Source organism: Hyperoodon ampullatus (assembly GCF_949752795.1).
Source record: "Hyperoodon ampullatus genome assembly, chromosome: 9".
NCBI lineage: Eukaryota > Metazoa > Chordata > Mammalia > Artiodactyla > Ziphiidae > Hyperoodon > Hyperoodon ampullatus.
In genome coordinates, this window is record NC_136922.1 from 33,358,552 (window position 1) to 33,374,771 (window position 16,220).

The window sequence follows — 16,220 nt, forward strand, 5'->3', positions numbered from 1 at the left end:
CTATATTATTATGTACTAAAAAATTTATCAGTGATTTCACTAATATGAATCTTTGTAGTAGATGCCAACTGGAGTAGCCACCTGACTTACAATTCCTCCTTCTCGGGAAATGGCCTCAATACATGGGCCTTTCAAGATCATGTTTGTGCTACATGGCCCTATCCTGCTTAGGATAATTTATTCACAGGATTAACATTTAACCCAGACTACGTCTATCAGATCCTCTCTCTCCAAGATCTGAAATTCTGAAAGAGAAACAGACTGCAAGTAGTCAGAGCTGAGGTGCAATGAAGGCAGTGTCCTAGAAAAAGGCCAGAGGCTTTTGGGGCTACCCTGGTCCTTGCATCTCCCAAATCTTGACTGTCCCCCTTCTTCTCAGAAGGTAATTTTAATACAATCATGTCTCTCTTAAGATGTGCTTCTGTACTCATTTATTCAACACACATATGGTGTCATGATGACAGTATGCACTAGATACTATAGAGTTTAGCAGAACATTGATACCATCTGGGAAAGCTTGGGCCACAAAGGGGGCAATTTGCTCTCCACGTACTCCCCACTCTGTCCCTGCTTTGTCCTCTAAAATTTGCATTTTCCCCCACTATTCCATTAAAACTTTACTTGCTAAAACCACCAATTTTCAAATCCACTGGACAATCTCTTTTTTGACCTCCCTATAGCATTGGATACTCCCAACTGGCTCTCCTTTGTAACTTAATGTTGGTTTCAATGACATTATTCCCTGCTGTCTTCCTTCCTCCCACACCTTAATCTCCAATGCACTTTTCTGCCTATCCTTTAAAATGTTGATGCTACCCAGATCCTCTGTCCACTCATCCTCTAGGTGTTATCAACCATACATATGATATCAACTATTGTATTAACAAATATTGAAGCACCTATGTGGTAGATGCTGGCAATATAGCTGAACAAGCCAAACACAGTCCCTGCCCTCATGGAGCTTAGAGCCTAGTAGCAAAGACATGCATTAAACTAAATAGTGTTTATTGCCTTTATAGAGCTGATAAATGCACGAAAGAAAGGAATAGAGTGCTGTAAGAACATATGTAATAGAGGGGATTGACATAATCTAGGGCATTCAGGGAAGAAGTGGCTTTTAAAGTAAGAACTGAGGGACTTCCCTGGGGGTTAAGACTTTGCCTTCCAATGCAGAGGGTGCGGGTTCAATCCCTGGTCGGGGAAGCTAAGATCCCACATGCTTCGGGGCCAAAAAAACCCCATAAACATACAACAGAAGCAGTACTGTAACAAATTCAATAAAGACTTTAAAAATGGTCCACATGAAAAAATCTTAAAAAAAAAAAAAATAAAGAACTGAAGCATGAGTAGGAAGGGAAACGAGTCATAGAACCTTTATGACAGGGCTTTGAAGGCCAAGTTAAGGATAAATATTCATTATAAGTTCATGATAATTAACCTCAAAAAATACTGCTGTCAAACCCTGGTCAGGGAACTAAGATCCCACAAGCTATGTGGTGTGGGAAAAAAAAAAAAAGATGACGACGACTTAGATATTGGGAATTCACTGGCGGTCCAGTGGTTAGTACTCCTACAGGGGGTATGGGTTTGATCCCTGGTTGGTCGGGTAACTAAGATACCACACGCCACACGGTGCAGCCAAAACAGCAACAAAACCAAACCACACTGCCAGCCATCATACCATTTCTATTCTTCACAAAAACAACTTTCCTCAACCTCCAGCTTCATCTTCTTCCTCCTTCATTTTAGCAGATGACCTCATCTCCTACTTTTCAGAGAAAACAAAAGCCTCTAGATAGGAACTCCTTCATTCTCTTGATTCCAAACACACCCACCTATGTACCTACCAACTCTCTCCTCCTTCCCACTCCTATAGAAGAGGAACCATCCTCCTCCCATAGGAGATTACCCACCTTTACTTTTGGACTTCATCTCAGGAATCATCTATCAATCACCCATTCTGTTTCACATATATTAAACCTCGCCATTTCAAATGAATTCTTCCTACTAGTTTTTAAACACACATACATCTTCCATTTAAAAAGGCTTTATTTGATTCCCTCACTCCCATCAGGGCCAAATCTCAAATGAACTGTCTCAATCTTCTCATATCCTACTCACACTAATCTGACTTCCATCCATCTCCCCATCAAAACAACTCTCATCACAGTCAATAAACCCCTCTTTGTTGCTACATCCTCTGAACATTTCTAGCTCTAATCTTACTCTGACTTCTCTTAGGCTTCAAAATTTGTCATCTCCCTTCTGAAACAATTTCTTCTCCGATTCTCAAAACTCTCATTTTCCTCCTACTCTTCTGGCCATTACTTTTTTGTCTTCTTTACAGGCTCATTCCCTACCCAGCCTTTATCCTAGATTCTTAACTGTCCAGAGCTTCAATGAAGTTTATCTTCTATATGCAGATAACTCAAAAATTTATACTTTTAACCCACAACTCTCCAGACCTGTCAACTCATCAGATACCTTAATGTCTCAGGGGCACTGCAAACTAAACTATCTAAAACACAAACTATAATCCTTTCCTCAAAGTCTTGATCCATTTCCAGTATCTCCCCTCTCAGAGAACTGTGTCATCATCCATCTAGTTATGCATTTCAGAACCCTGGAGGTCATAAATGACATCTTGTACAGAACCCCTCAGCATCCAGTCAACCACCACCATCACAACAACAGCAAAAATAGCCAACATTTATTGAGAGCTTACTCATTATCAGGTTCTGTTTTAAGTTATCTTAATTTGGTTTTCTAATTTAGTCATCACAACCACATATCGTTACCATCACTAAGTTCTGTTGATCTTACCTCCTAAATCTCTTGAATATATCATCTTTTCTTCATTGATATTGCTGTTGCTGCTATCACCTTAGTCCAAAGGACCATCTCACTGTGCTACTGTAACAACTTCCTGTTTGGTCTGCCAGCATCTACTCTGAGAGCTAATTCATTCACCGTAGAGCAGTCAATCATCTTTTTCAAAAGAAAAACTGATACACCTATTCCTCCTCTCATACACATATATATATTTGAAAGGGTTTTAGAATAAAAGCAAAACCCCCTAACTTGACTTATGAGGCTATACACGGGCAGATCTTTAGCTACTTCTCCAATTTCATCTTGCACCATCCTCCCCTTATGTTCTGTGCTCCAGTCACACTGGCCTTTTATCAGTCTCTTGTACCTGCCATTTTATGGTAAGTAGGTCTCACACAATGGGTTCTCAACAAGTATTCATCTAAATGGATAAGTGAGAAAGCCAAACTGAAATAGGGGAATAGATAAACAGTGAGCCAAGAGGCAGTGATTCTACCCACCCTTTTGGTTTTAACAAGGGGGAGAGCGATATTATTTACAGGGAAATATTGAGACTAAGTGTATTGGTTTGTTGGTTGGTTTAAAAGCTAGAGAGATTAAAACATGCCTAAAGGGGCTTCCTTAGTGGCGCAGTGGTTGAGAGTCCGCCTGCTGATGCAGGGGATACAGGTTCGTGCCCCGGTCTGGGAGGATCCCACATGCCGCGGAGCGGCTGGGCCCGTGAGCCATGGCCACTGAGCCTGCGCTTTCGGAGCCTGTGCTCTGCAACGGGAGAGGCCACAACAGTGAGAGGCCCGCGTACCGCAAAAAAACAAACAAACAAAAAATGCCTAAATGCTGATAGCTAGAATCCAGAAGAGAAGGAGAAGTTAAAGATGCCTAACAAAGAAAGAATAACCAATGGTGTAACTTTTCTGACTACACTAGTACTGAGAAAATCAAAGCCCAGGTGAAAGTACTGGCTTTAAATGGCTTTATCCATTGTAGCAGAATTTTTAAAAAGTGCCAAAACAGGTTTATAGATTTGGTGGCGGAAAGTTAAAAGTTAGATAGTTCCAGACTAATGACTTCTATTTATTTGTGACGTCAAAAGAGGGATGATGTACTGAAAGTGAGGATACAGAGTAAGGGCTTGGATTATTACAGGAAAATAGTAAAATAAATAGTAAGTAGAACTGCTCACCAGTAGTACTGCCAGCCCAGCTGAAGTTAGGACTCACCTGGCAGAGGACTGCCCAGTAATGGGATACTCTTCAGCTGTGCTTAGAAGCGTTGCACAAAGAAGGTAAACAGTCATCAATGCTTTTTGCCCAAAGGATGTGAAAAAAGGACTGAGGGCCAAGAAAGCTTAGGACATTGAAGAGAGAGTGAAGAGAGAGATATATCTCCTAAACTGGACAGACAAAAAGAGAAAACAGAAGAGAGTGAAGAATAGGAAGGTCTGGATAATGGGAGTTGTCAATGGGAGTTGTTATGAAAATTAAATGAGACAATCATATAAAACACTTTGGAGAATGGCTGGTACAGAATAAGTGCTCGAGAAGTATTTCTATTATTGAGGATTTAATGCAGAAGGTTTAGATTATTCACAAGAGACCCTAAAGATTAATGACATGTAGTAACTGACAGTCTTGGAGAGGTGAGTATACAGAAGCTGAGTCATTTTAGTTAATAAGTGAGTCCAGGTGACTGCCCAGCATCCGATCCTCAAATCAGCTTTGTGGTTCTCTCATTTAACTCTCAATGGGGCTTTAACATAAGCTTTTAAATTCTAATTATGTTTTAATTCATTTAACCTGAGGAAACTGTGAACTGCAGTGGTACTCAGAAAGTTCTCAAAACATCTCTCAATTTTTAAGGTCTTCTGGACTTCATTAACACAAAAGCAACAGCACTGGGTACCTGCAAGAGTGACTATGACCCTGCCCTACTTTGTAGAGCCCCTTTCTAGTGTAACAGATAATAACAGTACTCTAAAAAAAAGTTGGAAAAATGAATGAAAAGGTGCTCAACCAAATTAAAGAAGATGCCACTATACATCCACTAGATTGGCTAATGTTACAAAGACTGACAATATCAAGTGTTAGCAAAGATGTAGAGCAAAAAAGCCTCTCTCATACAGAGCTGGCCAAAGTGTGAACTGGCACAACTTCGGAAACTGTACCACAGGATCTATTAAAACTGAATGTAGCCTAACCTATGACTCAACAACTCCACGCTTGGGTATTTCCCAACAAAAATGCAGAAATGCATACATATACAAATCAAAAGTCATGTACAAAATGTACAAAAATATTCAAAGTAGTGCTACTTTTAATAGTCCCAAATACCCAACATGATAGAATGGATAAATTGTGGTGTATTCATACAATGGGATATTACATACAATGAAGATGGACTAGAGCAACACACAACAATATAGATAAATCTCACAAACAAAATGCTAGCTTTAGTGCCCATAGGTTTGTTCTCTACATCTGTGTCTCTATTTCTGCCCTGCAAACAGGTTCTTCTGTACCATTTTTCTAGGCTCCACATATATGCGTTAATATACGATATTTGTTTTTCTCTTTCTGATTTACTTCACTCTGTATGACAGTTTCTAGACTTGGACATCAAGGGGGGAAAGTGGCGGCGGGTGGTGGTGGTGGGATGAATTGGGAGATTGGGATTGACATCTATACAGTGATATGTATAAAATGGATGACTAATAAGAACCTGCTGTATAAAAAAATAAATAAAATAAAATTCAAAAAAATGCTAGCTTTAAGAAAGCAAGACACACACGTGTATACTGTATGATTCCATGTATACAAGTTCAAAAACAGGACAAACAAATCTATGGTAGTAGAAATTAGAATAGTGGTTACCTTTGAGGGGGTAGCAATTGAGAAGGGCATAAGGTGGAGACTTCCTGGTGTACTAGCCAAGTTCTTTTTCTTGGAGGGGGTGTGTTCGTTTTGCAATAATTCTTTGAGCTGCACATTTATGATTTGGATCCTTTTCGTGAATCCTATACTTCATTGTAAAGTTTACTTAAAAACAAAAGGCTGGAAATGACTGAAAGGATAATGGAGGAAAAGGCTCCACAGGAAGCTGAGGCTGCGGGCTCAGCAGAACCCCTTCACCACTACATATAGACTGGTTGCAATGCTACAGAGACATGAAATGACCTATATCTTTTTCTAATATCACAAAACTAATTAATGATAGAGCAGGAATTGGGATTCAGGAATTTAAGTGTTCTTAAATTTGTATAGGGATGTTTCTGGGGCCCTTGTCATCCAGGCACTCATTATCCTGATCCCAAAGTAATGAGATCATAAGGGAAAGCAAAAATAGTAATAACACAAAAGTATTCACCATAGAAGAACACTTTTAAAACTGGTCCTCACTCAAACATTCCTCCTCTGGCTCAGACCAGCTTCTATTTCTGCCACTTCCCATCAACTGCCCTTGTCAGTCATTCTTGGTGAGCCTCTTCTGTGTTATGTTAAACAGAACGATACATGTATAATGTAAATCCACTGCAAAGTGAAGCTGCCCATCTTACAAAAGATGCAGGATTCCATTAAGTTGGTAAAAGTGTTACTGGAGAACGGTCTGAATAACAAAGCAAAGCCAATGACAAAAGGAGAAACTCCAGATTAAGGCCAGTTAACCACTGTCGAAGAAATTCCTGATGTCTCACCCAGCATCCATTTTCCCCTTCCTACTCAGTAACAGAAACCTGGTATTTCAGTAACTTTATTTCTGTTTTAACAGTAAATAAGTAGATGCTAATATTGTTTAAAGCCAAGTCTAAGAAAGGATATGAATCAATTTTTAAACCCCCAAAGCTAAACATACAGTCTCAGACAATCCCCTTCTCCTCAAGTAAACATCTGACGCTGCAACCCAGTTGCACCCCATGTACATAGGAAATGAGGCAATGCTTTACAATGCTATAGTCTGCGTATGAAAACACATATTTGGGGGAGTGGGAGGGTTGTTGGAAACAAATGTGGGCACTGGTGAACTGCAGTGCAATTACCTTTCAGAGGGAGACACTAGTTAAATGCACCAGCAATGCAAAGTCAGTGGTGTCCTAAATGTAAGAAAGGTTCACAGGAAAGGAACATGAATGTACACATGGAAATAGATACATGAAAGTCACATAGAATATTGCATTCAGGCATTCACAGCTACTTCAGCCCAAAGACCAGGCAAGATTTAAAGGCACTCCCACAAATATCTACTGCATTCATGCACAATGTCAGGAGCTGATGAACAAAGACAGAGAGTTTGCTTAAAGAAACCAAAGTTAATATCTTCATAAAACTCTTAAATTCCTCTACTGTTGTCCATAGTCCCATCAGAACTGAAACAGGAGGAAAGGGGGCAGGGCACAACCTTTAAAAGAATGACCTAGCCATAGAACATGACAAAAACTGGTTAGAACCAACTAGGTCCAAAATGGTGGAAGATCTGACTTCCAGTGGACCTTTTTCTTCATTACACGCTCACTGTGATGTATTAGCATATGCTAAATGACACACCCACCAGTGCCCTGACTGTTCTGAGGTTAACCATAAAAGGCCAACAAATGGGTGGTGGCCCAGTTCCTGGAAATCTCCGCCTCTTCCCCCCGAAATGGTTGGAATAATCCTCCCACTCATTAGTCTATGAAATTACGCAGCCCATAAAAACGAACCACCCCATATTTTGGGGCCTCTTGCCTTCTGAGATGGCCCGCACTCGTCTGTGGAGTGTGTTTCTCCCAAGGCCGTTCTCGCCTTTTCACACAGACTGCATTCTGTCTATGGAATGTATATCTCTATAAATAAATCCACTTCTTACCTATCACCTTGTCTTTCACTGAATTCCTTCTGCCTTGAGACATAAACTACCTGAGCTTTGGGAACTCCCTGGCGGCCCAGTGGTTAGGACTCTGCGCTTTCACCGCCGAGGGCGCAGGTTCAATCTCTGGTCGGGGAACTAAGATCCCACAAGCCACACTGCGCAGCCAAAAAAACCCCCCAAACGAAAAAAGAACCTGAGCTTCATTAAAGTCCTGAGACCAGGTGTGTGATCTCAATTAAAAGACGGTGGGTTCAAGTCCCTGCCTGGGTTATGTGGTTTCAGCACCACCAGATGAGCAAACTAGGTTTTGCAGTTACTTATACTCATGTCCTGCTTTTGTCATGAAAAACAGGACCACGGTCACAGAACTGAAACATTCCCACAAATCTTCCTGGATGCATATTTCTAGAAATAAAGCTTCCACTTCCAGGACGAGAAAATAACCAAGTGACTTTTCTACGCCTACTGGTATAAGATGCTATGGAATTTAAAAACAAATAGATTCTCTAGTCTACAATCTCTGGCGTTAAAACCCATTCTTTTCATAACCCACCTTTCGCCGACGTGCTGAAGACTTTCACTAATACGCCACACATCAAAGAACAAAGAACTCCTCTTAACAGAGGCGCACGGTGCCCTTAAAAGGCGGCACGGTATTTATCCACGACTGTTTCTGCTCTAAATTAACACGTACAGGAGGATCTGTCTTCTACTAGCTCCACCCTGGTAACACAGAAGGGGGGCGGGGATCCTTATTTTAAAGGAGCTGATGTCAGGCCAGCAATGCTTCTCCCTTCCTTGGGGGGCTTCGGTTTGGGCTGTGCCAATGGGGTTCTTCGCCCGAGATCTCACGACACCTTAAAACGGCTGGCCAATGGAGGGATCCTCGCCTCACAAAGAGATAACTAGGGCACAGCTGTTATACAACCGATACCCAACGCCGAATGCCGGCCCACGGGGCCCCATAGGAGTCAGGAGCCACAGCATCGGCGGACGACGAGGCACTTTTGCTCGAGAACTGTTTAACGCGACCCTCCACCGACAGCGGCTTCGCTGGCGTGCGAAAATGCAAGGAAGGGCGAGGACAGAGGAAGAAGAGGGTCGCGATCCCCGGGGCGCGGGTTTCAGCCGCGGCTGACAGGGGCCCGAGTCCCGGACCACCTCCCCGACGCCGTCGGTCACTCCCACAGAGGCGGTACCTGTTTCCGCATGTTATTCATGACGCCCATGAAGCCCGCCAACAGTTTAGCTTCCTCTCGAGCAGCAAGTTTCTTCTCGGTCTTCTTCTTGCTGCTCTTCTCCACCCCGGAGGCTGCCATCCTCCGTCAACGCGGTTCACGCCCGGGGCTCGCCGGGCCGGGCTAGGGGCTGCACGCTCCCGGCACGCTGGGGCTTCTGTTTACCGAACACCGAGGCTGGGACCGCGGCTGCAGCACCCTGCTCCCGAACCGCACGAGGCGGCCACTGCGGTAGGACAAGGCCCGGCAGCCACCCTCAGAAGAACGCGGGGAGGCAAAGCCTGCTACTCGGCTGCGTCTCCTGCAGAAGCAGAGCCCGGAGGGGGAGTCTGCGCACTTCGCTCAAGGGGGCGGGGGCGCTATGAAGGGAGCAGGGGGCGGAGCCTACGCGTCACAGCGGCGCGCCGCTCCGAGCGGCGCGAGGCAAGGGCGCCCTCTTGCGTTTGGCGCCCTGCGTCCTTCCTGCACAGGCTCAGTTTTCATTTCAAGGTGGTCCGAGGGTTCGTGTGCCGTTCCCTTTGCCCAAGACAGATTTTACACAATTGGATTACGTGGCGAGATTATCTTTTTTTGATAATTGGGTGGCAGAACGCATTAAAGAGTCTCCCATTAATGTAAGCTCCGTAGGAGCAGGGTTGGTGTTTTCTTAACTGCTGTATCAGAGACTGGCATATTGCAGGCGCTCAATAAATATTTATGAAATGAGGAAAGACTATCACATACTGAAAGTTAAAGGTTTATTGCATGGAGTACAAGATTTATTTGCTTGGGATCCATAAGGCAAGAACACACAATCCCCACTGATGTCTCCTTGATGTAGAATCCCTGCTTGCTTAGGCTGTTTTACTCCTCAATGTTTGAGACTAAGATCAGGTGTCAGGTCCAGAAATCTTCAATTAGGCTTCCCCAAGTGTTCTACAGAAACACGGAACTTAGTCACAGAACTCAGGAGCATGCTTTTTGTAACTATAATAATTTATTCTTTCTAGTATATGATAATATAGAAGATTATTTGAAATTGTATATTTTACATTTTGAAAACTTATACATACCTCTTTAATTTGCTACCTAAGTCCATATAGGAATACATAGAAACGTTTTAAGTAAAATAATTGACACTATCAAAGCATTATGCTTTCTCCTGATGAGAACAAAACAATATAGTATAACTCAAATGAAAGAGCAAGTGGCATATAAGCCTACATTTCTACAAAAGAATAAGACATTTATGTTTTTGTGCACCTTTTCTTTTTTCTTTTCATCTAAAGGTTCTCAGATCTTCTATTTTAATTAGTCAATACAGTCCTCGCTGGGTATTTGCAGGGGGGTTGGTTCCGGGACCTGTCGGGGACACCAAAATCCATGAATGCTCCAAGTCCCATAATGAGCCCTCTATATCCATATTTCTGCATCAGGTGATTCAACCAACAATGGATCGTGTAGTACTACATGTATTTATTGAAAAAAATCCATGTGTAAGTGGAACTGTGCAGTTCAAACCCCTGTTGTTCAAGAGTAAGCTTTAATTTGAGGCTTTAGAGCGGACCCTGGCAATGGAAGCCATTTGTTCCTAATGGAATTAGAAATGAGGAAAATTTCATTTACTTATTAAATGACCTAAGATACTGAAGAGTGAATGTATTTAAATATTTTTTAATTGAAATGAAGTGGAAATCTGTCTTCTTACTCTAAGGCCTTGGCAGACACTAAGGATCCATGATTCAAAGGCAGAAATGTTGGTGATGAGATGGAGTGCTATTCTGTAACACGGCAAAGGAATCAAGGAGCATCATCCTTTCTACCTGATGTTGGAATAGTCCTTTCATGTATTACAGAATATAGAACACCAAACAGAAGAGCCTTAGGATTCAGAGCTTAAAGAGACCATGGAGGTTATATAGCACAGAGGTTAGGCACTAGGCTTTGCCTGGATGCAAAGTCAAACTCGTCACTCTCTAGTTGTTCAACTTTGGCAAATTGCTTAACATCTCTTGTGTCTCACTCTCCTTACCTGTAAAAATAGAACCTTCCATGGAACTGTTATAAGGTTTACAAAAATGCTTAGATTGGTGCCAGAGCAAGACAAACAGTATTACTTTATCGAGCTAATAATATTAACTATTATTATTTAATCCAGCATTTCCCCAAACGTGTTCTTCAGAATACTAGTGCTGTGAACCATCCCCCTCTCCTCTCTCCTCTCCTGAAATAGTATCCCTGGGAATACAACTTTGTGAAATAAGTTAACATGTCATTCTCAGAGAAAATCTCAAATATATTTGCATATTAAGTGTTTGGAGAAGACTTGCTGTACCTATTGCTTGAACCTTGATTAGGCCTACTTTGCTGTAGTAGGGTACCTTTTGAGGTTTCTTAGCTTTTCTAAATGTCAGAAGACCTCCTTTGTTCCTTTTGTAAAGATATCTAACGAATGGAGGGATCATTCACCTGGAGGGAAGAGTCCCAAGTGGAAAAGGAAACTGACTGCAAGCTTGGAGGCATTGGGATCACCATTTTAAAAAGAGCTTTAGGGCTTCCCTGGTGGTGCAGTGGTTGAGAGTCTGCCTGCCGATGCAGGGGACACAGGTTCGTACCCCGGTCCGGGAGGATCCCACATGCCGCGGAGCAGCTGGGCCCATGAGCCATGGCCGCTGAGCCTGTGCGTCCGGAGCCTGTGCTCCGCAACGGGAGAAGCCACAACAGTGAGAGGCCTGCGTACCACAAAAAAAAAAACAGCTCCTCATTACCTCCTCCAGGTGGACACATAGTTTTGAGGGCATTAGTCCTCTATGGCCCCCTTTGCCTGGCAAAGCAATAGAGCTATTTTTTTCTACTTCACCCAAAACTCTGTCTCTGAGATTCAGTTCGGTACCAGGGTACAGAGGCTGAATTTCACCTACAAGCATTCTTTGTTAAGGTGGGTTTTAGGTAAACTGTGAGATAATATATGTGTAAAATATCCAGTAAGTCATTGAAGATTCAGGATGAGGACGCCAATAAAAGAATACAAATGAGGGAAAGTAGAATACTGATTTAGAACTCGTGGAGGAAAAGGATGCAGCAGAGGCAAAAAAGAAGTACTCTGAAGAGTGATGTGGAAAAGCATGTCCTCATATGATCCTCACAAGCCATGCTTCCTTTTTTTATACAATTTAGTGTGGCACGCATGACTGCAGGAAGTCCAGTATTTTTTTAGTTTTCCTCCCCAAATACTGTATATCCAAGAAGCTGGTTCATGTCCAAATGTTCGTCCTTCCAGCTATTTTTAATTCGCAAACCCCAAACTCAGTGTGCCCCCTTGAGGCCAGAGGATTCCACAGAGCAGCCCTGATGCTGTAACTCCAGAATTTGCTGCTGACGCAGTGTTGACTAAGGTGCCTGGTACACTGCCTTCTGAAACCTGAGCAGTCTGAAGGCATGCCCTGACCAGGCCATGCTGCTGTTGCCCAGTGACCATCTGCACTGGCACTGCTGTTGCTGACACTGAACCTCAGGATTGCTGTCTGCTGACCCATGCCAACCTAAACAACGGTGGCTCTAATTCCACCACAGGTCCTAGCCCAGGCTATGGTTGTTCCTCCTTGTACAAAGGAGAAATGCACTACCCCCTCTGTTTGTAACCTGCCTTTACTAATTAACCTGCTTTAGTTGTTGTTTTTCTTTAATTGCCTACCCTCCAAGCTTCACATAGCCTAGATAATATATTACAGGACTCCTTAACCACCCTATAGATAACACCTCTGATGTATGGGTCACTATAGTAACAGGTGGACTTAAGTTGTTTCCCACGGACCTGGAGTTGACTCTCGCCCAGTTCAAACTGGCCAAGAGTGGTTGGGACCACTGACTCCCAAACTGGGCCTGCCCAGGTGTTCCGTAAATTACCTTTTGACATCAGAAGACTAAAAACTGCACCATTTTTGAACATGTATCCCATGAAGAGGCATGTAACGCAGATATGCCTCTGCAGAACACTGATTACCTCACCTTTTCCCTACCTCCAGTCACATTTCCCATGCCTAAGACCACCCTGCTTTTTTTAAAAAATTAATTTATTTATTTTTGGCTGCGTTGGGTCTTCGTTGCTGCGCGCGGGCTTTCTCTAGTTGCAGCAAGCGGGGGCTACTCTTCATTGCAGTGTGCGGGCTTCTCATTGTGGTGGCTTCTCTTGTTGCAGAGCACGGGCTCTAGGCATGCGGGCTCAGTCATTTTGCCTCACGGGCTCTAGAGCGCAGGCTCTGTAGTTGTGGCTCACGGGCTTAGTTCCTCCGTGGCATGTGGGATCTTCCCAGGCCAGGGATTGAAACCGTGAACCCGTGTCCCCTGCATTGGTAGGCGGATTCTTAACCCCTGAGCCACCAGGGAAGCCCTCTAAGCTTCTCGTCTATCGTCTTCTGCACATTTCCACCTACCTTTCCCCATACGCCACAAGTCTTTATAACAATAGACAAAACAGAAAAATTACAAGCAATTTTCTAAATCCCCAAATAGGTTGAGCACAGTTTCCAAGTATTCCATTGCTGTACCAACATTCAAAGTCTTTTGGGAAAATCTTTCAGAATTGTGAGGAAATTATTCAAAAAGACAGGCTTTGATATGGAAAGATAGCAGAACACATTGAAAATACATAGAAAAACTATCTGGAAACCAAATTATAAACCAAATTGCTAACAGTGCTTATATATAGGGGATGAGAGATATTTGAACAGAAATAAAAAAGGAAAAGTTTATTCTCAAAATCCCTCAACATAGGCTCTTCTTATTTTAAGTTTTACCACTTATTTTAGGGAAACAAATAAGGAGTAACAGAAACAGCAAATATATGGGAGTTACACATACTGCAAAGTTCTTTGAGAAAATGACCCGGGTATATTTCTCTTGGCACAGAGCTTTGGTATTTTATTATAGTCAGATGGTTACATTGATGTACCTAAAAAGTCCAGGTCAGGTCCTTCATGGTGCAGTCAGCTGATGAGAGGCTGGGAAGGAGAGCTCTGGGGAGCTGCTGTGAGCTAAGAATACATCTCTCTTGGTCCCAGCCACAAAGCCATCAAAACTATCAATAAAACATACTCTGGAATGAATGTTTAGATGGCTGCCTCTTTCTGTAGACAGGGTAGGAGCTAAGAAGAAAGCAAGATAGATGAGATACCTGTGAATTTATGTCAGTATTTGAAGGGCAGGTAAGTATCTCAGATAATGTGTGGAACAATACAGAGCTTTAAAAACAAAATTCTTGAACAAGTGTATTTGTTCGAATGTATCTACTTTTTATTAGTGAGGGAATCAGGAATTAGGCAATTAGACAAAAGAGTTGGTTTCCTTGAATGCTTTCACACACACACAGATGTGTATACTGTTCACACACAAAAAAATTGTGGCTAATTGAGATACAAAACTGGATAACATGCTACAGGGCAATAAAACCATAACATCTTCTGGGTTACTTTCTCTGAAGGCTATAAAATCATAACACCGTATCAAATCCCTCAGGGTAACCTCCAGCTTTATAGGGCTGTGACACCATTTGCCCTTTTATGAGTTGTGGGCTGTTTGTCAAACATACTTTGAAAACAAAGCTACTAGAATCAGATGAAGGTAAACCAGGACTGCACAGTTTCACTCTGTTTCCCCGCTGGAGACTCTCCCTTCCTCCATTGAAAGTTCTCACAGTATGTCTTTGTAAGGGAGCCAGTATTTTCCTGTACCACCATGGCTAAAATTGTGTATAAAATAGGAATAAAGGCTCTAGGAGGCATGTCTAGGGATTCAACTTATGACTTTCAGTATTTGGAATGTGGGAAATTGGTTTTGGCTGCTCAGAAACGTCTATTACCCACAAGTTAATTCCCCACTGAGTTCAATATTTAGGCAAAATGACTGTTCCTTTCTAGCTGCCTTCACAACCAATGCTGCTTCTTTTAAATGCAAGAGTCAAAGAACTGCTTATAAAATCAGGACCAAAAGAAATTCTGGTGTCAGGGATTTGTTTTTCCTCCTTACCTTTGTATCATTAGTCCTAACACAAGGGCTGGCACATAGTAGACATTCAGTAAATGAAGTAAGCATATACAAATTTAATTAGACTATAAATACTTATTGTCTAGAAACTTTACCTAGTACTGGAATGTGATAAAACTGGATAAATGGAGTTTGTGAATTGCCTGTTCAAATTTCAGCATCTTTTCAGAAAGTAAGGCAATAAGGTCTCCTGTTATCCTCACCCTCATGAGGTTTGGAAAATCTTTCATACATTACTTCGATTATGGAAAATCATCCATAATCATGGATTATGGAAAATCTTTTATACATTACTTCATCCTCCTCCATTTGTGAGGCTAGGTACCCCAAATTTTGTCTCTTACAAATGATTCAAAGAGATAGTAACTTAAATGTGTCTCCAAATTTGGTTCATTTGTGATTTTTTTGAATGATTAAGTGATCACTTTTATTTATTTTTAAACTATTTATTTATTTATGTAGGCTGTGCCTGGTCTTAGTTGTGGCATGCGGGATCTAGTTCCCAGACCAGGGATCGAACCGGCGCCCCCTGCATTGGGAACATGGAGCCTTACCCATTGGACCACCAGGGAAGTCCCTCATTTGTGATTTTTAAAGGATAACTTCTCTTATTTGGGGGTAATATTAACTTCCCAGTGATTAGAAATGAACAGAGCACTTTGTTGCTTCGTACTCAACATTAATGCTGCTTGTTTCAGACAAGCAGAGAGGAAGTCATTTTCAAGGTGGAAATATAATATTAGTTGACAGACCCTACAGTATTCCCACAAAGTGCATACAAATCATTCAAGTCTATTCTTTACCTGGTAATCTGTGATACAGTTTTAGGAAGAATCTTATTGTAATACAACAACATTTCATTCTTTGAGTGTATGTGTGTGTGTATGTCTGTGTGAAGGGGGGGCACTTGAATTTTGATTTGATTGTCTTTGATAAACAATCTAGATTTTAAGAGAGAGGTTGGCCCCAAGTCACATGAGCTCCGTGCTAAAGCACAGCCAATCCATGGGGACAGGAGCTGTACTCTCTCTCCACTCTTTGGCTGCCTCACATGGGAACTGAGAGGATGCCTGAGCCCTCTAACTCAGATGTGGCTGTATTTAATGCTTAGATCCAAGAATCTGACATTAGTCATGGTTCCAGTTCTCTGGGTGGGGCAAGATGCAATTTGTTCTGATGAAAGGTGCAGCTAAGGGGAGGAAACTCAGTGGGGAATTAGCTGGTAAGAGGAAAACTCTTTAGAATCAAGTGGTACTTGGTTTTCATAGCCCAAGTGAAAAACCTCAC

The 16,220-nt window shown here is 42.2% G+C and overlaps 1 protein-coding gene across 1 annotated transcript in view; it reads right to left on the reverse strand.

Moving 5' to 3' along the window:
• KLHL7 (kelch like family member 7) overlaps positions 1-8,993 on the reverse strand; it is a gene marked incomplete at both ends in the record, with an annotated part of 55,907 nt that extends 46,914 nt beyond the window's left edge. Inside the window, 2 exon segments of the mRNA XM_079710964.1 lie at positions 8,761-8,861; positions 8,864-8,993. Of these exon segments, the coding sequence (XP_079567090.1) occupies positions 8,761-8,861; positions 8,864-8,993 (231 nt within the window).
• Positions 8,994-16,220: the final 7,227 nt, after the last annotated feature.